This window comes from Engystomops pustulosus, chromosome 10, assembly GCF_040894005.1.
Source record: "Engystomops pustulosus chromosome 10, aEngPut4.maternal, whole genome shotgun sequence".
NCBI lineage: Eukaryota > Metazoa > Chordata > Amphibia > Anura > Leptodactylidae > Engystomops > Engystomops pustulosus.
Genome location: NC_092420.1, coordinates 53028791 through 53054648, shown reverse-complemented (window position 1 = coordinate 53054648; position 25858 = coordinate 53028791). Strand labels below are relative to the sequence as shown.

The window sequence follows — 25858 nt, the reverse complement described above, 5'->3', positions numbered from 1 at the left end:
TTCTACCACTTCTATCTCTTTTTTTCATATATTGGAAAAAAATATTGGAAAAAAGTAACCTTATCTATTATCTGTTTCAATTGTTAGTATTTGCATCCAGATACTTCCGCTGATGTTATAGACCATGGCCAAGATCTAGAACTTGATGAAGATTTTAGGTAACTATCTCAAAGGACCTGTCAGGACTTTCATACTGCACACATTATTAATGTGGAGGACTGACTGACACCCCATGACATTGTGCTATGGTATAAATGTGTGATAGACAACTCACCTCTGGATTAACTCCACCTGCTTCTGTTCCACTGACGGCTCCATACATTCTATATGCTGGCCTGATGATATGCAATTAATGTGACAAACACATGAATTTAAGAAGGAGGGGTGCTCACATAACATTGGCTCTATGGTGCCATAGCATAAAGCAAACAATGGGGCACATTTATTTACCCAGCCACGGAGTTCACCGGAAGTGCATTGTCCAACGATAATGCGCTCTGCCGTGATTCACTAAGATCGTGCGCCTGATATCCTGCATGTGTTGCTCAGGTCCGCGGGAGTTCACCTTCTTCTTCCTGGTGCATGTACGTGTCTTGTGACACAATTTGAAATATAAATCTTGCGCTCAGTCCGAATCTGTTGGATAGTCCAACGACACTCCCTCCCTCCCAACGCAGACACCTGTTATATACCTGTGCAAGCCATGTAAACCCCGAAAACAGCACACAGTCCGACGAAAGAGCGATCCGCGACCCTTAGTTAATAAGCCCCAAAGGAGTGCAGCAGTGATGCTATATCCACAGCATATGGCTACTGTGGCATAACGGAGGGCTAGCTTTACAGCCAAGGAAAGTGGCACGCTGCAGTGGTTATGTGAAGTTACCGCTGAAGCATTTATATACATATACTGCGTATTGGAATTATGCTACATTTTATTCATTTTCAACAATTACTGTTTTTCAGTGTCAATCATGTGACCACAAAGGAAGCTACTAAGATATCCAATGACAATTCTCCTCTTATTCTAAGTGGTCAACTCTGTAGTCCTCAGGTTCAAAGTAAGTTAATTAAATATGAAAAAGGTAGGATGAACATTTCTGATATCACAATACCAGGACAAGCGGGCATCCTCTACACCTAGAGGAGAGGCCGTTCTACCATAGCCATAGACAAAGGTTCTTTACTGTACGAGTAGTGAGACTATGGAACTCTCTGCCTCAGGAGGTTGTTATGGCCGACTCTATGTACATGTTCAAGAGAGGCCTGGATGCCTTTCTGGAGAGAAAAAATATCATGGGTTATGGGGAAAAAAACTATTAATTCTTATTGGTTGGACTTGATGGACCTGTTTTTTTTCAACTTTATACTAGTATACTATGATATAATAAGATTTGGGATAGGTGTGCACACCTCCATAGCACAGTTATTGCAGGAATTTCTAAAACATGGATGTCACAAATAGACAATGCACAAAATGCAGAAACAACTGACGTTCAGTGGAAGACATTACTATGATATTTGTGTGAATGATTGTATTGTACATCAGTATTCCATTAATTATTCTATATGTAATAGGGGGATAATATGCATCAATAACTATTTACTAGACCATATAATATATGCAGCATGCATCATGCTTTTGTGGATTTTATGTCTATAATAACCTCATGTCTAGTTGATTAGTTCTGCTGACATACATTGGCTGGATGACACACATACCATCAAGATGTTGCTATAAATATCAGGTCACCAAACAGAAAGCAGTGGACCTAGCATTGCGCTTTCATGTGGACCCAAGCTAAATTGTACAGTATGATAGTATATTTATTTACTATTTTATCTGGGATAGGTCCACAAACTGCAATACCCTCGTTGTAATATTGACATTTAAAGCAGGTAGCCTGTGCACCTAAATATATATTCATATGTGATCCAGACATTTCTATAATGTATTTAATGTTGAAAAATGCTTGCAGACGCCGTTCCCCAGATGGACAGTGCAAAGCAGTGGATTTTGGCTGAACATTCAGAGTTTGTTGAAGAAAGGCAAATTACAAGAAAACTAAAGAACAGTATTGGAGAATATCCTCTACATGTCAGGTATTACTGAGCAACTGCAGAGATACCATAGTAGTCAGAGATGACTGATACATTAGTGATTGTACAGATACATCACAAATCAAAGGAACATTGTTGTCTTCTTTAGTCAATCATTTAAGGGGAAAATCATAAGATCCCTTACTATTTCAGTGCTCTCCATTCAATCTTACTGGACCTTGATGTGGTGTAAGTAGAATATAAGTAACATTTACATGTTGATTAATTTATGTGCAAACTTTATAAATCAGAAATAGAAAATCTAATTAAAATACGGAAGGAATTTTGCAAAAGAAACATCTGCCTTATCCCAATGAACTGGCATAGATACCACATGCTACATTCATTATTTATAATACTATAAATCAGTGTCTATGTTTTAGGGGTTTGGCCCTTTACCTCATGTTTTTTGTAATTTGTGAGTAAGTGTGTGTGTGTGTGTGTGTGGGCGGACAGATTAGGTAATTTACCAATAAACATCTAAACAGGGATGTCACAGGTTGGTGTTTGCTGCAATATGCAGGAAACACTTACCGTGTATGGAGAGGGCTCAGCCTGTAAGCCCTCTCCGAAACACAAGCAGTCGACATGTTAAGTAAAAATGTCACTCGTTGTTAAGGGGTTAACAGTTCTGCTCAGCTTTCTTGATATGTAAAGTGAAGCCTCCTGTCTCTTACCTTATCAGCCAGACATTCCTGTCCATAAAATGGCCGCAGATGGAGGGTCATGTGATCATAACTGTCCATGAGTAATTGCCCTGCCAAGACCTTATGATAGTATTGATGAATACAAGATTCAGGTTCTGTCGGGCTGATGAGGTAAAAGACAGGAAGCTTCAATGTACATATCAAGAACACAGAGTAGAACTTTACCCTGCCCCCACTCCAACACACACATTACAAAAAAAATTAGGTAAAGTGCCTGACCCCTTTAAGCCACATCTGACAAGGGAAAGTGATGTAGCAAAAAAATTGCGTGACCATGAAGGAAAGAGTTACAGATGCAACATCAACCACAAAACATCAATGCTTTTTGTGCTTGATGCAAAATCTAATAAATGTGATGCATTGACAACTGTCCAGTGTAAGCTCATGCTGCCTAAATGTACTTTCATATATACTTTTGGATTTATTGTTAGTAACTCTGCCGCAGCGTTTCTCAGGTTTTTTAAGGTACTGTACATGTGTTGTAGATTGTGTTATCATTACTGTGTCTCATGCAGATATCAGGAAGTTGAATTGAGAAAAACTCAAAGCAAGTTCAGGAATCCAAAAAATCTGCCCATTTTTGTTCAAGAGGGGGCATTGAACCTGGATCTAGCAGACTGTAAGTTGTGGTATACAGCCATCCAATATGTTACTTATCCAACACATGGTTAGAAATGTGGAAATTAGAACAATACATTGAGAAAACTTCGAAATGCACTGATCAAAGTTACACACAAAGTGTTAAAAAATGTGACTGCCTCTTACCTACTAGGGAGTGCAATTACTGAAAATCGTTTCATGTGCTGAAGGGATCTCTCGACCCGAAACTCTGTTCACTGGAAAGATCTCATCATGTCAGCTCATTTCAGAGGTCAGAGTGATTTTCACTAACTCCACTCCCTTATGGGCAAGAGCTCCAGTTTATTTTGCAAGTCTCTCAAAAAACACTGTCACTATACAGAAACCCAACAGTCTATAAGTCTCTCCAACTTACCAATAGTAACCTCACTCCTTAACTAAGCCCTAACTCTCTAAGGCTCTACATTATATGCACCAGGTTTAGATGGGGGATAAGCGTCTTTGGTGGAACAACTGATATGTAAAAGTACCTATCCATAAAACACATGACAAATGTGATGTGTGATTGCTGGGGGCCCACCTCTGAAACTTCCCCAATTTCTACAACAGAGATCACAACCCCCCTTCACACTAGGCCTCACCACTGCAACATCCATGGTTATTACCTGAAGCACACCCAAGACTGCAAGGTGATGATGCAAAGGTCGCCCTACATAACAGAGGTCACTTTACTTTAGATTGCCAATAGCTTCTTGATAAAGTGATGTATGTTAATACAGGGCCATAGCCAAACATCTGGTCAAAAAATAACATCAATTGTAGAAAAGAACTTTACAACTCAGTGGAATGACACAAATATTTCCTCAGGTAGGTAGTGAGTGTAGTTGGGGCACATGGAGGTCCTAGAGGAAGTGGGCATCTCTGTAGCTCAGCCAGAATGCAGCTCTGGAGCTATTGAACCATGCATATTTTATATCTATGACCATTCATATGAATGACAGCTATAAAATGTGACATTTCTCTGGTAGTATTGTTACACCATGATAGTGACTAATGCCGTTCTTCACAAACCTTGATGAGGTGCTTTTAGGAAGTCTGTTAGATAACAAGCAGGTCAGAACCATCCAATAGGTAACGACAATCTAAAATGTTAGTTTTTATTTGTTGTTCTGGCCTAGGTAATGGGACACAGGATTCTGAGAACACTGACTGGTTACTATCTACACATTCTAGATTGTTCCAGTGCAAATCAACGGGCCGCAGGCGTGACCGGACCGACTTGTATAAGGGTACGCTGTCATGTCCAATTTGACTGTTTAATATTGGAATTTGTTAAAGGACCTATGAATCAAAAAGAAGAAAACTAATATTGTCTTACACTTAGACAAGTACTGATTAAAGGAAATCTACCATCAAAATCATGCGTGATGAACCAGGGGAACTTCCTCTTAGATCCAGGCATTATGACTGTGGTAATCTTCTTATATCTGTCATCCATGGCCTCCTTCCTTCTCAAATCAATTTGTGTAAGTATGATATTGAGTCAGTGGGTCTCTGGGGGGCATTACCACAGCCCCTTCTGTGCTATATCTTCACAGGCTGTTACACTGTCTCCCCTCTGCTCCCTCAGCACCTCCCCCTTCCTATGTCTGATGTAATTGCACAGCAGCAGCAGAGGAACTTTCAGCACACAGTGGAAGTGGGGAAGTGCTCCTGCACAGTGCAAGCTATAGGGCAGTGATGGCGAACCTTTTGGAGATAGAGTGCCCAAAGTACAACCAAAAGCCACTTATATGTTGCAAAGTGCCAACATGACAATGTAAGCAGTAACTTATTGATCCCAGCTGTATCATAGGTTTCAATCGTATTGGTGTCCTGAGTTCACTAATACAATAGAAAGATGATTGAGAACTTGGATTCAGGGTCCCCTGAAGAGGAATAATCAGGGTTCCCAGAGCAGGCGCTCCAACAATAATCTGTCAACACTTTCTTGCTCCTCCTGTAGCCCTGGCAGCCAAGGATGTTGCTTTAAAATGGCGCTGAGCATGGCACGTCCTGGGCTGTATTGAACCGCAGGAGGAAGCCCTGAGTCCTGTCTGGCAAACTCTCTGTTGGGGTTAAGGCCTGGGTGCCCACAGAAAGTGCTTCGAGTGCCACCTGTGGCACCCGTGCCATAGGTTCGCCACCACTGCTATAGGGTATGGTAACTCCCCCCCCCCCCCCACACCGAGTCCTACTGACTCATTAGCATAATTATAAATGTTTATTTTAGAAGGAGGCCATGGATAACAAATATAAGAAACTTAGCACAGTCACTGGATCTATAAGTAAGTGTCCCTGGTTTATCAAAAATATATGTTTAGGTTTTTTTTTCCATCTAATTTAGGTCTTCATTCTGATATACTGGCATCATCAAGCGCTGTTTGGCATAATTATAGCAACAAAAAATCACTTACCACTGAAAGGCACGGACAATTGCTGAGCCCTGAAACTGACATAAAGGGTAACTTACTTTGGATATAAACCAGTATTGCAATTCAGTTCTTATAACTTTGTTTGTAAAATTTGTATAAAATGCTAAAATATATCTGTACACAGAATATCCTGGACAGAAGTCATTGTGGCCTTCTAAACATTGGCTTTGTGTACCGAATCAGCGTAGTCTGAGCGACAGACTGCATCATATAGACAGCAATATCATCCGCTACTCGCCATCCAGCCGGTGAGGTTTATCCATTATAGAAGCCACTTTATAGTACTGCGGTGCATAACCATTATATTTAATGTTTTTAAGATCCGGCCGCTCTTCTGCTTCCCATCTCTCCTTATTGACTGACTCCAGCATTTCAACCGTACAAAGAAAAAGATGGAAGAATGTCAGCGCAGACAATCTAGATTACAGAGAAACCAAGGTAATGCTTTCTTTTTCTGTAGCATCTACATGTAGAAGGTAAATATAGGATCCTACCATTTTACATAAAGCACAGAGGTCAGGACTGTTGCTGAAGCACCTTGGATAGTAAGATCTGGTCCTCATCCGTCTCAGGCTTTCTGTTTTTTTTTCTATGTATTATTTTTAATTTGGTTTCCAAACACTGAGTGCTATCTTAATAAAGTGTGTTTACCTCTTCTTCTCTTGGTGATCCTGTGCTCTCAAACAGAAAAATTTGGTAAGTATACTTTATTATGTTACTACCTACCATTTGGAAACCAAATTAAAAAAATATATATATTGTGCATGGCAGTGTGTACAGGCCACGTGAAGTACTGAAGCTGATGGTCACAATGCTTTCCATGAGGGCTGTGACTGGGTCCCATACGACAGTCCCAATAGTACTGCCCTGATGACGGCCCTGCACACACTCAAATGGGATTTAGGATGGATTCACTTTTTCTTGCTGTGCCATGGACTGATCACTCTGCTGGGGACTGAACTTTATGCATTATATTGATATGAGAGAGAGAAAGAAAGAGAAAAAGAGAGAGAGGGATCAGTATCAAGCACAGAGTTCAGTCCCCAGCAGAATGATCACCTCTAACATCCGTCATCACGAAATAATGTGAAATTGGCCTTAAATGAATTTATTTTTGGCATCTGTTGGTTTTTACTTTCTATTGTTATGTTTTTGTGCAGATTTTGAATTATGTTTTGGATAATGCATTGAGAACAGCCAAGAACATGCAGAGAACTACAGAAAGGATGGTACAGAAATTGGCTTCAGATCTGGGTAATCCCACTTCTCGCAGCTCCTTCACCTTGTAACAGAAAAGCAACATATATGTGGTGGACTGTGACTAGCCTGGGACAGTGCCTGCTGCCTAGCCACATCATTCTAGGTACTACCAACTTTGATGCTCTCCATTCAGGAGCATTGAGATCAGAAGCCCAGCCCGAAGCTCTAGCGGGGGTACTGATCCTTTAGTGAGCTCAATACATGAAAACTGTCAGCATGTCCATAAATACTATACCCAACAAACCCATCAACTAGTTGCAAGAATGTATAAAGTGAGACAGATTTAAAGCAAAACATGAAAATAAAAATATGGTAAAGGAATTTTATTTCTTGTCTAATTGGAAAACCTGGGTATGTCATGATGGCACACAGGGCTGTCATCAGGGGGAGACTAGTGGGACTTCATTCAGGGGCCCTGACAGCAGAGTAGGGCTGGGTCCACTAGAGTTCCACTATGCATGCACCCTCCAGTCACTTTGGATTTGCCTGGGATGAACCCAGGTCCCACCTCTTAGTTTAACAACAAATCACGGGACCTTTTGGTCCGCTGTTCTGCTCCTCTACAGCATGCGGCCTTTGAGATGGAGAAGCTGCGACGCAGGCAGTGTCAGATGAAGCGTCCACCTGTGTAGGGTGCACAGGCAGATGCGTCATCAGTCATCGCCTGTGCCTTGCACATTCATGCTCCAAAGGAAGACAATGGAAAGAGTAAGGAATAATTTTTTCTATGGGGGCATGTGACTTTTCTACTATTTGGGTTAGCACAGTGACTTCACTATGTAGTCTAGCTACTCAGTGAGGGCACTGTGACTATTGACTACTGTGGGGAGCTATGACTTTATCAGCTACTATATGGCCCTGTCTGTGACTATATTGTCTTTTGTCTTTAGTGGAGAATGGAATTATGACTATATTTACTATTTGAAGGTACTGTTACTCTAGTGTCTACAATGGGGCCTCTGTTACTATATTTGCTATAATGAGGGCATAATAATGATATTCATAGGAGCTGAAATGTTTGTCGCTAAATCTACCGAGATAGATTGTAGTTGTGAGAAGTTTTCCGGGTAGCTAGGTAGAAGAAAAGAAGAAGTCCTCCAATCAAAGATGACATCAGTCACCAGATTTATAGTAAGTGCTGGAGTTACACATGATCACACAAAATTCGCCAGCATTTTCCTTCTTAAGTGATCTTCTGTGACTTCATGAGTGGAGCTACATGGGGACAGTCTTTTACTACGTCAGATTTATCATACGGCATCAGACACTGTGATAAATATGGTGCAGTATACAACTGTCTGTCTGTTTCTGGTCCTGTGTATATGTAGCAGGCTAGGAACTAGTACTGTATCAATGTCCTAAGCTTGGTTCTAATAATGCATGATTTTAGTAATCTTGGTTCCGGGAACGTATCTACAGTGGGTATAGAAAGTATTCAGACCCCTTTAAATTTTTCACTCTTTTTTTCCATTGCAGTCAATTGGTAAGATGGAAAAAAATAGTAGTTTTCTTATTAATATATACTCTGCACCCCATCTTAACCAAAAAATCAGAAATGTAGATATTTTTACTAATTTATAAAACTAGAAAAATTTAAATCACAGGGTCATAAGTATTCAGCCCTGTCCTGCCCCCACTTCACGTACCCCCGGGGTCTATGCGGAGCTCGACAGGCAGTTAAACGCCTTCCTACAGTTCAACAAATGAGACTGGTTGAAAGTCCGTAGCTTTATTAAACTGATGTAGGATTAGGGTGAAACTGAAGAAAAACAGGAATGTACAATCTATTAGAATAGTACAATAATATAACAGGAGCATGTTACATACATTACATTAGCATATAACAGGAAACTGATACATATACAGTCTGGGACCAAACATGGCCGACCATGAGGTTGGGCCTATCTGTGCAATTACAGTGCAATTACAGATCTATACATTGCATCATATAATAGACTTTATACAGAGTGTCCTATAACTGCTAGTAGCTATAGATTCTTATAGACAGTCTTCTTACCGGCTATACTACAACAAGGGTTAAGATGGTTGAATATAGGTCTTCTCTCTGTGTAGACATGAAGGGAACTGCCCTTCTCCTACCCACAATCCTTTGTATCTGCTAGTGGGTGGGGAAAACAGAATGTAAGTAGTTATTAACTTTGGCCATTAGATGGCGCCTGCAAATAAACATCTGTTACATAATGGACAAATTAAGAACATCATTTAACCTGCATAACATTTGCCAGTGGGCAGCACACTCCCCGCCTGGCGTCAATCGATGCCACCATAAGAGTCCTCAGATGACAGCAATAAGATTAGTTCAGTTACTGGTCTGAAGAACGTTTTGGTTTCATTCTGATCATGGACCTTGACTTCAACTTTGCGGACGTTCCCATCCTCCCCTGGGAAACTTTTAGTCACAAGAGCTAAAGGCCACGCGTTTCTGTGTGACTGGCAGTCTTTCATCAGCACAACATCACCGACTTTGAGGTTGGGTTTGGTTTTCTGCCATTTATTTCTTGGTTGTAGTGTGGAGATGTATTGCTTTTTCCACTTATCCCAAAAGGTATTGGCAAGACTTTGTACTTGCCTCCATTGGCATTTATAGAGATCTTTGGTAGTAAATTCTCCAGCTGGAGAACAGGTTGTCTTAGTCTTCTGAGTAAGCAACATTGCAGGAGTAAGTATCATCGGATCATCAGGATCGCTGGTAACTGGAATTAGTGGTCTGGCATTAATGATGGCTGATACTTCTGCCATGAAAGTAGTTAGGCACTCATGGGTTAGTCTGGCCATACCCACTTGTAAGAAGATAGAGTCCAGAATTCTACGGGCTATGCCTATCATTCTCTCCCAAGCTCCACCCATATGGGAGGAATGTGGCGGATTGAAAGTCCAAGTGCAACCCTGTTCACTTAGGTATCTGTTTACACTGACAGTATCCAGGTTTGTAGGAATCTTTAACTCTTTGGCTGCTCCCACAAAATTGGTGCCTCGGTCAGAGCGAATGTGTTTCACAGGCCCCCTAATGGCAATAAAGCGTCTGAGAGCATTTATGAAGCTTGAGGTGTCCATTGATTCAATTACCTCTATGTGCACGGCCCGGACAGACATACAGGTGAACAAGACTGCCCAGCGCTTACTGTTTGCTTGACCTCCTCTGGTTTGTCGGGTAACCACAAACCATGGACCAAATACATCAAGCCCGACATTAGTGAAAGGAGGTTCTGTACTCAGTCTGTCAGATGGAAGATTGGCCATCTTCTGTGTTTTGAAAATACCCCGAAGTTTGCGGCATGTGACACATTTGAAAATGAACTTGCTAACACATCTTTTTGCTCCAACAATCCACAGTCCAGCAGCTCGTAAAGCCCCTTCTGTGAACAACCGGCCCTGATGTTTTACCTGTTCATGGTAATGTCGGACAAGCAAATAGGAAATGTGATGATGCCCAGGAATTAATATCGGATGTTTTCCTTCAAAGTCTATTTTTGCTTCCTTGAGGCGGCCTCCAACCCTTAATAAGCCATCTGCATCAATGAAGGGATCAAGTTTCTTTAAGACACTATCTTTAGGAATAGGTCTGTGATTAATGATACTGTCAATTTCTTTAGCATAAACTTCATGTTGGACAGTCCAAATGATTACATTCTTTGACTGATCTAGTTCAGTCACTGCATGAACATTTTTGCAGAAGTGCCAGCTTTTACACTCCTTAACATTAGCAAGCTTGGTATTTTTGAAAGAACGAGCTATGTGGGTTAAGAAAGTGATAGCACGAACAAGTGATTTCCAGGTTGAGAACCTGCTGAATCGGTGAGACTTAAGGTAATTGTCTGAAGTCACTGTGTGTAGTGTCGACACCTTGGGACGGATTTCTGCATCCTTGTCAGCATCCACAAGTTCAAATGTTTTAAGATCCGTAGTGCTGTGTTCTGAGCTGTATAGAAAGGCAGGACCTGTAAACCATGTAGTGTCTTTAAGGCGGTTGGCAGCAACAGATCTAGTTGCTTGGTCTGCAGGATTTTGATCAGTAGGAACAAAATTCCACTGTTTTGGCAAAGTTGACCTCCTGATTCGTAGAACCCTGTTGTTGACATACACGTAGAAGCGTCGGCTTTCGTTGTAGATATATCCCAAGACTACCTTGCTGTCTGTGTAAAACACAGCATCTTTGATCTCCAAATGCATCTCTGTTGCGATCATCTCAGCTAGCTCAACTGCAAATACTGCAGCACAAAGTTCTAGTCTCGGTATAGTGTGCTCAGGGAGTGGTGCAAGTTTTGCTTTGCCCATGACGAAGCCTATATGACATTGTCCTTTAATGTCTACTGTTTTAAGATAGGCCACAGCAGCAATGGCTTTGATAGAAGCATCAGAAAACACATAAAGTCTTTGTAGCTGAACCTCTGTAGATGGCACAGGGGCATATGAGCGTGCAACATGTAGATGAGAGAGATTTGTTAGAGAGTCCTTCCACTCTACCCACAGTGCTTTCTTTTCATTGGGAAGTTGTTCATCCCAGTCAGAGGCATCATGAGTCAAATCTCTAAGTATTGCTTTACCTTGGATGGTAACAGGAGCTGCAAACCCTAAAGGATCATACAAGCTGTTTATAGCAGATAGTACTCCTCTCCGAGTAAAGGGTTTCTCTTCCTCGCTGACTTGGAAGGTAAAGGTGTCAGACTTTAAGTCCCAGAGCAGTCCAAGACTACGTTGCATTGGAAAAGTGTCAGTACTTAAGTCCTTTAAGTCATTGCTGTAATCATGAGAGGGAAATGCTTCCATCAATTTTTTGCTGTTGGAGGCAATTTTATGGAGTCTCAGGTTTGAATTAGCGAGCATTTCTTGAGCTCTCTTAAGAAGACTGATTGCAGACTCATTTGTAGGTAGCGATTTTAAACAGTCATCCACATAAAAGTCCTTTTTGACAAACTGTGTAACGTCTGAACCATATTCTTTCTCACCCTCCCTGGCTGAATGTTTAAGTCCATATATAGCCACTGATGGGGAAGGGCTGTTACCAAAGATGTGCACACGCATGCGATACTCGATGGGTTTTTCCAAGGGGTTGTTGTCCTTGAACCAAAAGAACCTAAGGAAATTTCGGTGTTCCTCTTTAACAAGAAAGCAGTGGAACATTTGTTGGATGTCAGTCATAAATGCAATAGAGTCTCTGCGAAATCTGAGAAGCACTCCAAGGAGTCGGTTGTTGAGGTCTGGACCTGGCAGTAGGACATCATTTAAGGAAACACCCTCAAATTTGGCGCTAGAGTCGAATACTACTCTTATCTGTCCTGGTTTCTTTGGGTGGTAAACTCCAAATATAGGTAGATACCAGCATTCCTCTGAATCCTTTAAGGTTGGAGCTATCTCTGCATGGGAGTTCTCAAATACTCTTTCCATAAATGTAAAGAAGTGGTCTTTCATATCAGGCTTTTTCTGAAGATTCCGTCTAAGGGAAGCAAAGCGTTTATAAACTTGTTCTCGATTGTTAGGCAAACACTGCCTTTTGGGTCTGAAGGGAAGAGGTGCTATCCAGCTATTTGATTCGTCTTTAACTATTCCTTGCTCCATTATTTCTAAGAACAGTCTATCCTCAAAGGACATTGCCAGTTGATTGTCTTCCTTTGTTCTCTGGAAGACTGTGCATCCTAAGTGGTCATGGTCACTAGTACAAGTATGGTTGTCACAAAGGTTGCTAGTGATATGACAGGGTAGAGGAATGCTGTGTGCAAGCTCTTTTATGAAGATGTTACTGTAACATGGTTGAAAGAGAGAAGGGCGTCCATTCTCTAATGTGCTGGTAAGCATGTTGTTCACCGAAGTGGGTCTGTGTACACCACCTATACAAACATCACCTACAATCACCCACCCTAGGTCAAGTTTCTGGGCAAATGGAGCATTGTGAGGACCATTAATTTGATGTCTAGGCTTGTGAACTTGCAAGATATCTCTTCCAAGGAGCAGAAATATCTGAGCTTGAGGATCTAACTTGGGTATGAGATGAGCTATATGCCTCAAATGGGGTTGGTGTTTTGCAACATCTGGTGTAGGGATTTCAGACCTGTTATCAGGGATCTGGTTACACTCGATTATGGTTGGTAGAGTCAGGCAGGTGCGACCATCTATAGACTCTATTGTGTACCCAGTAGCTCTTCTCCCCGCCGTCTCAACAGTGCCTGCACAAGTCTTTAGGGAGTAGGGAGAGCTGGGTCCCTTAATGTTGAAAATGTCAAAGAAAGTAGATCTAGCCAGAGATTTATTACTTTGGTCATCAAGAATGGCATATACTTTGAAGGCTTTGTCTTTGCAGCCCGTTGGGTAAACTCTGACAAGACAGATTTTGGAGCAGGACCTGCCACCTACAAGTCCTTTGCAGACCTCAGTGCATTGAGAAATAACGTCTGGTGTCTCTGTTTCAGTATTTCCCTCCTCTCCTCCTTGTTCCTGGCCACTTTCTATATGAGACAAGGCCCACGGTGGTGGCCCAGGGTGTAAAGCTGAGTTGTGATCTGTGCTGTCACATTCTGTACATTTAACACTGACCTTACAGTCCTTTGCGAAGTGTGATGTTGCTAAGCAGCACTTGTAACAGATTTTGTTCTCCCTGAGGAAAGCTTTGCGGTCCTCCATGGACTTCTCTCTGAAGCCTCTGCATTTCAGTAGGGAATGTGGCTTCTTGTGCAGGGGACACTGCTTACTTGGGTCCGTGGATCTTCCATCCTGGTGGGAGGAGCTTGAAGGCCTGTAAGAATTACTTTTAGAAGAAACATTAGTTTTGTGAACTGCTACCGGAGTTTTATGTTGTTTAAGACCAGATGGAGTGGCACAGGATAGAGTAAAATCGAAACTGGGATCATTTCTGATTTTTGCTTGCTGAGTAATAAATTCCACGAATACACTGAAGGGTGGAAACTGTACATCATGGATTTCCTTGTACTTGAAACCATGATTGACCCACTTCTCTTGTAGGTTGTGAGGTAGTTTTTGCACTATAGGGTTGACACCTCTGGCTGTGTCAAGAAATGCAAGTCCCATTAAATCTCCTTCTGCTTTGGCAACCTGTAGTTCAGTTAACAGATCACTTAGTTCCCTAAGTTTTTGGTAGCCCTTGCTAGCTATTCTAGGGAAGTCATCAATTCTTTTGAATAATGAATTTTCTATAACCTCTGCTGAGCCATAACACTCATCGAGTCTATCCCATATCATCTTTAAGCCTGTTTCTGGATAGTTTATGTTAATGGCTCTGATCCTCTTAGCATGCTCAGCAGATTCATCTCCAAGCCATTTCACCAGTAAATCTAGCTCTTCCCTAGAAGACAGGTCTAAGTCTCTTATTAGGCTCTGGAATGAGGATCGCCAAGCCCTATAGTTCTCAGGGCGATCATTGAACTTTACAAGTCCTTTGATGACAAGCTCACGTCGAGCAAAGAACTTAGCAAAGTCTATTGTGGCTTGGTTTGTGCTGAGACAGGTTGGCAAATGGTTGCCTTGGTGAGAGTGTGGTGTGTAGCCATACCTGTCAGAAGTCTCTTCTTTAGGTTTCACAGTGCCACACTGTCTGGGAGTGTAGTAACTTCCTGGATGCTGGGATGAAGCTTGGGTTCTCTGGTAGGCAGGGAAGTTGACTTGAGCTGTGTCATTGCAGAAATGTGGTCTGAGGTCCGCTTCTTGACATAAAATATGATGTCTTGGACTTGACTCGCAGTTGATAACCTTTGTTGCATGTGTAGTCTGAGGAGTACACGCAGGATGTTGAAGGACATATTCTGAAGTGCGTTCTAGTGTATCCTGGGGTTCTTGTTCCAGATCAGGCATACTACTGTGTCTGCTGGGCTCGCTGTGAGAGAACGCGGCTGCCTCTAAGATTTCTGCTTCCGCCATGGCAGCTGCGGCTTCCCTCTCAATTGTCAGCTTCTCAAGTGTTGCTTCCAAGCGTGCTCTTTCTAAGTCCAGAGAAGCCTGTTCTTGTGCCCTCTCTGCTTCTAAGGAGGCTTGTTGTCTTGCCCTCTCTGCTTCTAAAGAGGCTTGTTGTCTTGCCCTCTCTGCTTCTAAGGAGGCCTGTTGTAATTTCAACTGCATCTCTTGTTCAGCAAAGGTAGCCCGTGTCCTCGCTGCTTCCGCTTTTGCGCGGGCGATCGCGGCCGCATTGCTAGTGGTAGATGCTTTTGAGGAACTGGCCCGTGATCTTGTCTTGATAGAAGACGCTTGGCTTTGTGACATGCTTTGACCGTTTAGAGATTGCTGTGTTGCCTGTTTGCAGGTGACTGCGTAGACAGTAACAGACCTCTGTGTAGTCTAAATCTTTCCCGCTTGTTTCCAGCAGCCGTTTCACTGTCCTGCCCCCACTTCACGTACCCCCGGGGTCTATGCGGAGCTCGACAGGCAGTTAAACGCCTTCCTACAGTTCAACAAATGAGACTGGTTGAAAGTCCGTAGCTTTATTAAACTGATGTAGGATTAGGGTGAAACTGAAGAAAAACAGGAATGTACAATCTATTAGAATAGTACAATAATATAACAGGAGCATGTTACATACATTACATTAGCATATAACAGGAAACTGATACATATACAGTCTGGGACCAAACATGGCCGACCATGAGGTTGGGCCTATCTGTGCAATTACAGTGCAATTACAGATCTATACATTACATCATATAAGAGACTTTATACAGAGTGTCCTATAACTGCTAGTAGCTATAGATTCTTATAGACAGTCTTCTTACCGGCTATACTACAACAAGGGTTAAGATGGTTGAATATAGGTCTTCTCTCTGTGTAGACATGAAGGGAACTGCCCTTCTCCTACCCACAATCCTTTGTATCTGCTAGTGGGTGGGGAAAACAGAATGTAAGTAGTTATTAACTTTGGCCATTAGATGGCGCCTGCAAATAAACATCTGTTACATAATGGACAAATTAAGAACATCATTTAACCTGCATAACATTTGCCAGTGGGCAGCACAAGCCCCTTTGCTCAGTATTGAGTAGAAGCACCTTTTAAGATAGTACAGCCATGGGTCTTCTGGGGAATAATGCATCACATTTTTCACACCTGGATTTGGGGATCCTCTGACATTTTTCTTGCAGATCATGTGCAGTTCGCTGCGGTTGGCTGGTGAACGTTGGTGGAAGCCATTTTCAAGTCTCTCCAGAGATGCTCAATTGGGTTTAGGTCAGGGCTAGTTGGGCCAGTCAGGGATGGTCACAGAGTTGTTGTGAAGCCACTGCCTTATTATTTTAGTTGTGTGCTTAGGGTCATTGTCTTGTTGGAAGGTGAACCTTGGGCCCAACCTGAGGTCCAGAGCACTCTGGAAGAGGATTCATCCAGGAAATCTCTGTACTTGGCCACATTCATCTTTCCTTAAATTGCAACCAGGCATCCTGTCCCTGCAGCTCACACACAGCTGCCACCACCATGATTCACTGTTGAGATTGTATTTGGCAGGTGATGATCTTAGAATTAACATCAAAAAGTGTTTCCAACGTCAAACTCTGCCATAGAGCCCCAACTGGTGGAGGCTGCAATGATACTTTGACTTTGTGAAACTTTTCCCATCTCCCTACTGCATCTTTGGAGCTCAACCACAGAGAACTCGGGATTCTTTTTTTCCCTTTTCCATCAAGACTTTTCTCCCATGATTGCTTAGTTTGGCTGGACAGCCAGGTAGAGAAACATTTTTTGTCATCCCAAATTTCTTCCATTTACGGATTATGGATGCCACTGTGCTCTTAGGAACCTTGAGTGGCGCAGATATTCTAATTAGTTTAATTAAACACAGCTGGATTCTAATGAAGGACTATAACCATATGCAGTAGAATCAGAAGGAAATTGACAACATGTGAGTTAAAGATAAGTGTCACAGCAAAGGGGTTGAATACTTATGACCATTTGATATTTCAGTTATTTTGTTTAATAACTTAGCAAAAATATCTACATTTCAGTATTTTTCTGTTAAAATGGTGTGCAGAGAGTACATTAATGAGCAAAAAAACCCTTTTTGATCTTACCAATTGGCTGCAGTGAAAAGAGTGAAAAATTTAAAGGTGTCTGAATACTTTTCGTACCCACTGTATGTAGTAAGCTTGGTTTCAGAGTTGTATCGATGTAGTCATTTTGGTTCTGGTCCTGTATCTGTATAGTAAGATTGGTTCCAGTGCTGTTCCTATGAAGTACATGGATTGTTTCTACGTAGTAAGGTTGGTTGCTCTGCTGTATCAATATAGCAAGATTGGTTTTAATATATATTTAGTCTGTTACAGTTTCTGTGCTACAATTTTAGTTAGTTTATAATTCTAGTTTTATGCAATAATGCACTAAACATCATTCAAAATTCTAATTTAAAAACTGGGAAGGCCACAATCTCTTTAAAGCCCAGGGTCATTGATGTTCTTAAACTACTACTTACCAAATTGTAAACATAAGATGGGAAACTAAAAGAGGGGGTGGGGGGCACATACATTGCATGTCAGGGCCAATTCCTAGTGGCGGCCCTGTTGGCTCATAACCCAGCTTTCTGATTTCATAGTTTTCACTAATACATGGTGTATTGTGGGGGCAACTTATAAATATATTCAAATTTATTCAGGGCATGGCTGTGTATATTTATACATTTAGGAAGATTGTAATATGATTAATATAGTTGGGTACAATAGGGGTACAATTCCTATGCCACGCTGTTGTTTAGGGACAGAGAATGAAGCAGACAGCTCTGTAATAAAGTGTAGTCTCATTCCAGCTCATGTAGTTCTTATTTACTTCTCACTCCATCCGTTGTGTTAAAACAGATGGAGGGCAGAGGTGTGGGATGTTGAACCCCCAAAATCAAATTAGTGAACAATCCTATGGATAGGTCATTAACAGATTTTGCCTGGAAAACTCATTAAATGGAGTGCATATAATATATATTTTTTTAATTCTAATTCAGCTGCACTTTTTAGGAGGAAGCATAAGGACTGGGGATAGGAGAGGCCCCAAGTTGAATTCTTTAGAGTCACCTCTAAATTACGGAGTTACTAAGTTTCTAAATAGTAGTAGACAATTGAGAAGCAGCACTCCGGTATTTCCACTGAAGAAAAAGGTTTTATTCCACCAAAATAGTGCGACGTTTCGCCAATTCAATCAAGGCATTATCAAGCATCTTGCTTGATAATGCCTTGATTGAATTGGCGAAACGTCGCACTATTTTGGTGGAATAAAACCTTTTTCTTCAGTGGAAATACCGGAGTGCTGCTTCTCAATTGTCTACTACTATTTATTGGGTTCGCTGTCGGACCTCTTAAGAAGACCTGCACCCGAATATTTGTATATACACGGTGCCGCTCAAAACACCCTGTTTGGACTGCTAAGTTTCTAAAGAATAACTGTACACCATTGCTTCATATTTTACACAGGTTTGCTTAATGTAAATTCTTTTTACTTTGCCCCATCTACCTGTGCCATTCCTTGCTTTCTTGCATATTTTCCCTGCCTAGAAACACCAACCTACAGCTATTTTGCATTGGGACATCTATCAATCATGTGACTTTGGCTAAGACTGGATTCTCATTGTCAGTGATCACGGAAAGTTAAATGTGCTTTCTCACTGCATATCGGGAAACCAAGAACTCTGTGAATCATATCAATATTATGCACAGAGTTAAGTACACAGCAGTGACGTGGGCAGGGGCACAATGGTTGCAGAACCGTACTAAGGTCTACCGTTTGGGGGGGGGATCTGTAGGTGGTGTATTACATATGGCTGTTGTGGGGGGTCCTATTAATGGCTACTGTGGGGACAATAGGAATTGTGACTGTAACCCGGATACTGTGTGGGACACGGATTGTGCTGTGACTCTTATCTTCTCCTACTGCACCAGATTTATCATCCAGCAGAAATGTGATACATTTTCTGCAATATAAGTTATGTTTCTATGTAGTAACCCTGTTTCTATTCCTGTATATATGTACTAATCTTGGTTCTGTTAATGTATCTAAATTAAACATAAAATCACATGGATCTAACAAGCAAGGGGCAGTAATCCTAAAAGTAGGAACTTAACCCCTTAGTGACCGCTCATATAGATTTCTCCATCGGTCACTAAGAGGCTTAAGGCTAGGCTGACAGGATTCTCCGTCGCTTAACCTAAGGTCTGCACGGCCCCCCTGTGCAGGGAGGAGCAGTGCCCCGGCTCTCTTATGACAGCCAGGACCCTGCTCTAACAATCTGGATCGGAACTCTGGCTGTTAACCCCTTTAGATCTAGGCAGGGGGTTCCGTAGTGAAGGCTACGGGTCTACCCCTGACACTTCTAATGCACTGCAGTACATGGTTATGGCAGTGCATTAGTATAAACTGGTGATCACATAATCACTTGTTTGTATGGTAGTAATCTGAAAAAAAAAAAAAAGTTTTAAAAAAAACCACACAAAAATAAAATTCATTAAAATGTTCCAAAAGCCCCTAACACATATAAACCAATTAAAAAAAAAAAAGGAAAAAAAAAACCAAAAAAAAAAAAAACCCATCACCGCATCCCAAAATGTCTCATCTATAGTTATAAAAACGGTTATAGCCTGCTTCCCCTGCCCCCCAGTATATAGCCAGCAGCTCCTACCCCCCCAGTATATAGCCTGCTTTTCCTCTACCCCAGTATATAGCCTGCAGCCCCTGCCCCCCACAGTATATAGTCTGCTTCTCCTGCACCCTCAGTATAAAGCCAGCAGCCCCTGCCCCCCCCCACAGTATATAGTCTGCTTCTCCTGCACCCTCAGTATAAAGCCAGCAGCCCCTGCCCCCCCCCCCCACAGTATATAGCCTGCTTCCCCTGGCCCCTATTATATAGCCAGCATCCCTTCCCTCTCCCCCCAGTATATAGCCTGTAGCACCCTCCTTGAGATATACCCAGCCTATAAGCCATCGGCTCCATGTCCCCACATGGCCCCTCACACTCAGCATGATGTCACCCGCTCGCTGACATCACAGTGTGGGCCGCAGAATACATTAGAATGCAAGCGGCTGATATCATGATGTACACGACTGACAGCGAGCCAACAGGGAGCCGATGCCAGAGCAAGGATGTATAGAAGAGGACCTGCCAGGGGTCGTTGGGAGGAGAGTACACATTTTTTTTTCCATAGACTCAAAATGGATCAAAATCCAGAGCAGCACTACTAATATATCGAACACTGGTGCACAGAGTCTGGCAAAAACTCCATGTAATGGAAAAAAATGTCTGTGCAGGGCATTTGCAGCTATGGCTCAAAAAACGCAGCTTTAATTTTCATCAAAAAGTGTATTTTACATGCTAGGCTTTTACTTCCAGTGAGGTATGCATTCCTGGTAATGTTATGGTGGTCAAAAGGTAGCATACAGAATATAGATTTACTATATGACTCATGACAAATGGACATTGAATATTTAATGTTTTTTTATATGTCTTTACTAAATTAAATATTTCTTCAAATGAGAAAAGGGGATTTGTTTATTTCAACTTTTATTGATGTTCACCATACTCGTACAACACGGTAAGACTCACAGGTCAAGTGCTCTCCATACAGCACAAGTGTCTGCTGGATTATGCTGCAAACACACACCATTAACACTTGTGAATGGTGATAACTAAAAAAAAAAAAGTTACAGGTTTAAAATAAAGATTCTTAAAGATCTTAAGGTATTAGAATATAGCAAAACTCTAAAAATATGATATCTCTGTATGGATCCCAATAAGTAATGTGGCAGTGTAATTTGGATCACAAAGTGAAAGCTGTATTTAAAAAGAAAATACAACTTTTTTTTTTTATTAATCACACAATATTTGAAATTTTTTAATCAGCTTCCCAAACAACTGCATGAAATATTACATTGTTTCACCCGGAGGTAAAATGTGGCTTTTCAAAGGTGGAGAGTAAAAAACTGAAGTGCCCAAAAATGTTTTAAAATATTAACCTTTTTATGGCAATTTCCCTTGTAATTTTTTGGAAATTAGTGGACTTGCATATGGGATTGTCTCATTCCTGGTGGATGTACTGTAGTACAGCAGCTCATCAGGTCCCCCAAATTGTAAAATGGCAGACCTGGGAGCTTTGATCAGGCTCAAGTCACCATAGCGAAGGCAGAAGGTGTTTGAAATAAATGGTCTGCCCTCTTGTATTATTAAATACTTGCACTTACTGTAACCAAAAACAAGATTCACAATTGTCGCATTTAGTCTTTTTTTTCCAACCTACTACACTACAGTTTCTTTGCTATCCTCCTCGGTATTACCAGGCTCTGCACTAGCCATGCCTAGCTGTACAGATTTCTCCTATGATTCCGTACAGTTGTTTAGAGATACAGTTTTACATAGAGGAGGGGCTGCTGCTCCCTGCACAGGAGCGAGGAGGGGGAGGTCATGTGACAGTGCTTTCTGTGTGTAGCTGTTAATGCATTAGTCCCCTATCCAAGATAGTGAGGTAAAAGATCTCCCCTCTTCAGTATCAGTCCTTCCATCCCAGTCCGTGATTCTTTCTATGTACCTCACATGGTGTCATACACTCGTATGGAGCTCCTCCCCCTGACCTCACATCCCCCCCCCCCCCCACTTTAGCAGAGCTATTAACCTCTCTTTTCTCTCACAGAACAGTCAATATACATTATGTAACTGTTTCACTGCTGGTATCGACTAATTATTACATGCACGTTATTGTGTTTAAAGAAAACCTACCACTTCCGATGGTGCTTCTAAGCTGCAAATGCTGTGCACCAGCTCAGGGTGAGCTGGTGACAGTGCTTATTTTTGTTATGTTTTTACACAGATTTAAAGCGTTTAAATGCTTTAGTAATCTTTATATACCAAGTAGATTCACCGCACCGTGGTATGAGCTCGGCGCACCATGCGCGCAACCACTTCCTATTCAGGCGCACGAAGTGGTCGCGCACGATGCGCCGAGCGCATACCACGTTGCGGTGAATCTACTTGGTATATAAAGATTACTAAACGTTTAAACGCTTTACTTCTGTTTAAAAACATAACGAAAATAAGCGCCGGCACCAGCTCACCCTGAGCCGATGCACTGCATTTGCAGCTTAGAAGCACCATCGGAAGTGGTAGGTTTCCTTTAAAGCTGCCAGGCTCCCCATATAGATCCTGTATGTAAATTATGCATTGTTCAGTGGATTTACTGCTAAGTTACTTAAAGTCTACAATCAAAATTAAACATGATAATCCTTATGATTATGTGTCATTGTTTTATCATGCTTGATCTGGATTTATATTTCCTTTAATTAGAAAACACAGGGCATCATGGGAACTATGCGCAACCTAAATAAGTGCAGATGCAGGAAATAGGTTAGTCTCAACCCACTTCACTACTGCTGAAGTAGATTTTTGCCATGGAGTTTCAGAACAGAAAATGCCATCACCGTGGAAAGAAAGGGAAAAATAACACAATGGGGCAGATTTACTTACCCGGTCCTGTCGCAATCCAGCGGTGCGTTCTCTGTGGAGGATTCGGGACTTCCGGCGATTCACTTAGGTAGTGTGCTCGATGTCCACCACGTGTCGCTGCTGCGCTGAAGTCCGTCGGAGTTCACCAAGCTATCCTGGGTGCAGGTAAGCGCGTGTCAAGCGACACTTTTTAAAAAAAATATGGCAGGTTTTCTGAATCCGTCAGGTTTTCTTATGGCCACGCCCCCCCCCCCCCCGGTTTCTGTCGCTTGCATGCTGATCGCACAATCCGATCGCACAATCCGATCGCGTGCGCCAAAAACACGGGGCAAAACAGTCAAATTCGGGTAACCCGACGGAAAAACGTGATTCAGGCCCTTAGTAAATGACCCCCCATATGGGCATTGTTCTATTTGTTTTAAAAGATGGAATCACATATGACAATTTGGTAAAATGCATTATAAAATTGTAGCTGCGCTTAAAGGGAAACTGTCATCAGAAATTGGCACAATAAATCACCAGCACAAGCATCTAAGCAGTTATTGTATCTTTCATGGTCTGGTGTGGTGGCATCATCCAGAAAATAAACTTTGATGTGAGATGTAAATTGGTTTTATGAAGTTAAGGAGGTGGAGAGTTAATCACTGAAGTCTAGCATTTCAGTGTTTAACTCTCCGCCTCCCTGACTTTATACATCCAACTTCCATCTCACTTCAAAGTCGTTTTTCTGGATGATGTCACCACACTGGGCCATGAAAGAAGCATGGTCTAGAAGCTATTAAACTGCTTGACAACATACTGGTAGTGGTTTCAATTTCTGATGACAGGTTCCCTTTAAGTTAACTTACTTTTTAAATTGATCTGTTGAATGGTCTTGTATATGGTCTAGAATAAAAGGCTTTCCTGAGGATGTGAGAAACATACATTACAGACACATAGATGCTCTTTGTTCTAGCACATTTTGCCCTCAGCTGCATCATTTTCTCAACAGATTTTTTTTTGTAATTTTGGGGATAATACCTCTGTATATATAATACAGCATGCAATGATACAACAATTTGTGTAAGCCTTCATATTAAATTATAGGTATAGAATGAGCCAATTCGTATAGATGCTACATATATATTACATATATTAAGAGGTAACAAGAATCTATTCCTGGAAGCTAGGACTTGATCTGTGCATGAAGGATGTCCCTATTGTTTCTATATAATAGCGCCATATGATGTTACAGAAGTGTCTCAATTTGCATGGAAGTGACAATATGGGACACGGCTTAAAAAGCATATGACACAAAAGAGTATGAGTATGCCATAATGGTACAGACTAGCATATAAAAACATTACAACATGTATGTAGGTTCTGCTCACACAACCTCAGAAGTTGCTTTTGAATTTGTGGAAAACCCCATGCCTTACAGAAATTCAACATGATTTGTTTTTAACCCAAAAATGTTAAGATCCTATGCAATCTAGCCTCAATGCTTTCTCCAGGCCGGTAGTACATGACATCTTTACTCCACTTACTGCTTGAAGAAAACAAAAACGTGTAAGCTAAAATCAGGTGGAATATAAGCAGGTCTTGCTATATTTGAGCAATTGCCGTATCACTGCCTCGTGTAATTACGGTATGTCACAGGCACCAATAGACAGAATACAATAGATTGTCGCACAGAATATTGTGGACTGTTAGTGAAAGCTAAGAAGATAAAACAACATTGGGCGTTACCTTATACAGTTAAAATATTTTTTTTAATTTAATTTTTAATACTTTATATAAATCTTTAGTAAACCGCATTATGTTTACAATGCACACAGCAACATATTCCCATTTTCATCAGTGCCTGGTTATACATAAAATGACTGCTGAAAATAAAACCCACCTCCTTTACCTTATGTTACAAGCCTTCAGCATGACAAATACCAGGCCTGCTGAGGAGAGGCATGAGGTGTGATGAGCAGAGAGTACAGATATGGTGCTGACACTAATGGCAGGTCGTGGATAGGCAGCACCATCTGCAAAAAATAAAACTGCTCATAAAACCCATCTATACAAGGTCTCAGCCAACTCAGCCCTAACCTGTTATATGTCAGTCATGGAAAACATAGAATTAGAATAATTATATCCATAATTCTCAGAAAAATATACACATACATAATATATTATAGAAACATTTCAAAGCAAAAACCTATCTAAGGCTGTACAAGTATATACTTCAGTGCAGCAGTGAGTGGTTATTTTATAGGGAAATGTAGTTTGGGTGATATCTCTTTTCTGCCACAACTTCCAGTTAGTCAATAGAATTGTAGGATGATAAGGCCAAGCAGCTGCAGGAAAGCCTGACAGCGATAAACATGTAAGAAATGGTCTGCTTACAATACAGTACAGTTTATTGAATTATGGTAAACTCTTCTTTTGGGATGTTTGGTTTAGTGAGGTTCTTTACATCATCCAGCATTTTCTTTGGAGTTATAATATGAGTGGAACCTAGAAAAGAACAAGTAACAGCGGCTGTCATAAAGGAAACATTAAAACACAAACCCTAATAAAAGTCATTATGTGAAAAAAAAAATAAATGTCATTTTTATAGGTTTTTTTTTTTTAAACATACAATAACATTTTTTGGTGGTTTTATTAAACAGTCTACTTCAATAAACAAAATAACTTCTTAAATAAAATGTTACAAATTGCCATAGTTGACTCTCCAATTCCCATGATTCTTTGCTAGTATAAAGTGACCTATCTGAATAATAGGCCATCAAGTCCTGGAGAACTAGATGATGAACTAGATGTTCCTCTGAAGATGGCTGTTAAACGTTGCCCTGCTGTGCTCCGACCTGATTTTTTTTTTCATTCTACTATACAACATTGGTAAAATTTCTGTAGGAGAACATCACCGTTTAGTAAAGTTTATCTTAGAGAATACATTCTCTACCGATCCCCATGAAATACAGAAGTAAGGAGAGAGTCTGCATCACCCTTATTGTGCTATGGAAAAGCATAATGAAAAGCAAGACATTTATAGCTATCCACAGCATGAGGTGGTACCAAAATAAACTTAAAGAGTAACTGTAAAGGTTTTTTTTCCACAAATCAATAGATCTTGGGATGAAAATAAACTGCCCATTATCTTTGTTATCTAAATCCAGCAGTTTCACTCAGATTATCTCAGTGCTGCAGTAGCTGCTTCCTCTGCCTGTGCTGACAAGCCCTGGAGTCCGCAGTATTGACAAATTCTACAGACTTCTGGGATGGGAGGGGCTGATGCTCCCTGCTCACAGAGGAGGTGGTCATGTGAAAGAACTCTCTCTGTGTATGAAGCAGAGCT

The 25858-nt window shown here is 41.3% G+C and overlaps 3 protein-coding genes across 5 annotated transcripts in view; 1 reads left to right on the top strand and 2 right to left on the bottom strand.

Moving 5' to 3' along the window:
• AKNAD1 (AKNA domain containing 1) overlaps window positions 1-7429 on the top strand; it is a 60138-nt gene extending 52709 nt beyond the window's left edge. For all 3 annotated transcript variants that reach the window (XM_072128499.1, XM_072128500.1, XM_072128498.1), the window contains exons 10-18: window positions 88-158; window positions 964-1058; window positions 1977-2100; window positions 3320-3423; window positions 4562-4672; window positions 5770-5886; window positions 5982-6105; window positions 6178-6295; window positions 7018-7429. In XM_072128499.1, coding sequence (XP_071984600.1) covers window positions 88-158; window positions 964-1058; window positions 1977-2100; window positions 3320-3423; window positions 4562-4672; window positions 5770-5886; window positions 5982-6105; window positions 6178-6295; window positions 7018-7146 — 993 coding nt within the window. In that variant the 3' untranslated portion in view covers window positions 7147-7429. The remainder of the gene's footprint in view (window positions 1-87; window positions 159-963; window positions 1059-1976; window positions 2101-3319; window positions 3424-4561; window positions 4673-5769; window positions 5887-5981; window positions 6106-6177; window positions 6296-7017) is intronic.
• Window positions 7430-8746: 1317 nt separating this feature from the next.
• LOC140104275 (uncharacterized) lies at window positions 8747-11328 on the bottom strand. Its single transcript, XM_072127745.1, has 2 exons — window positions 9135-11328; window positions 8747-8876 (listed from the first exon to the last, which is right to left on the bottom strand). The coding sequence occupies exon 1, from the start codon at window positions 11321-11323 to the stop codon at window positions 9389-9391; it is 1935 nt and encodes a 644-aa protein (XP_071983846.1). The 5' UTR covers window positions 11324-11328; the 3' UTR covers window positions 8747-8876; window positions 9135-9388.
• Window positions 11329-24259: 12931 nt separating this feature from the next.
• STXBP3 (syntaxin binding protein 3) overlaps window positions 24260-25858 on the bottom strand; it is a 28345-nt gene continuing 26746 nt past the window's right edge. The window contains exon 19 of the mRNA XM_072128625.1: window positions 24260-25017. Coding sequence (XP_071984726.1) covers window positions 24920-25017 — 98 coding nt within the window. The 3' untranslated portion in view covers window positions 24260-24919. The remainder of the gene's footprint in view (window positions 25018-25858) is intronic.

Bases quoted from the DNA above. Each gene is read 5' to 3' on its own strand.
- LOC140104275 (XM_072127745.1), bottom strand. From the start codon at position 11,323: ATGATCGCAACAGAGATGCATTTGGAGATCAAAGATGCTGTGTTTTAC.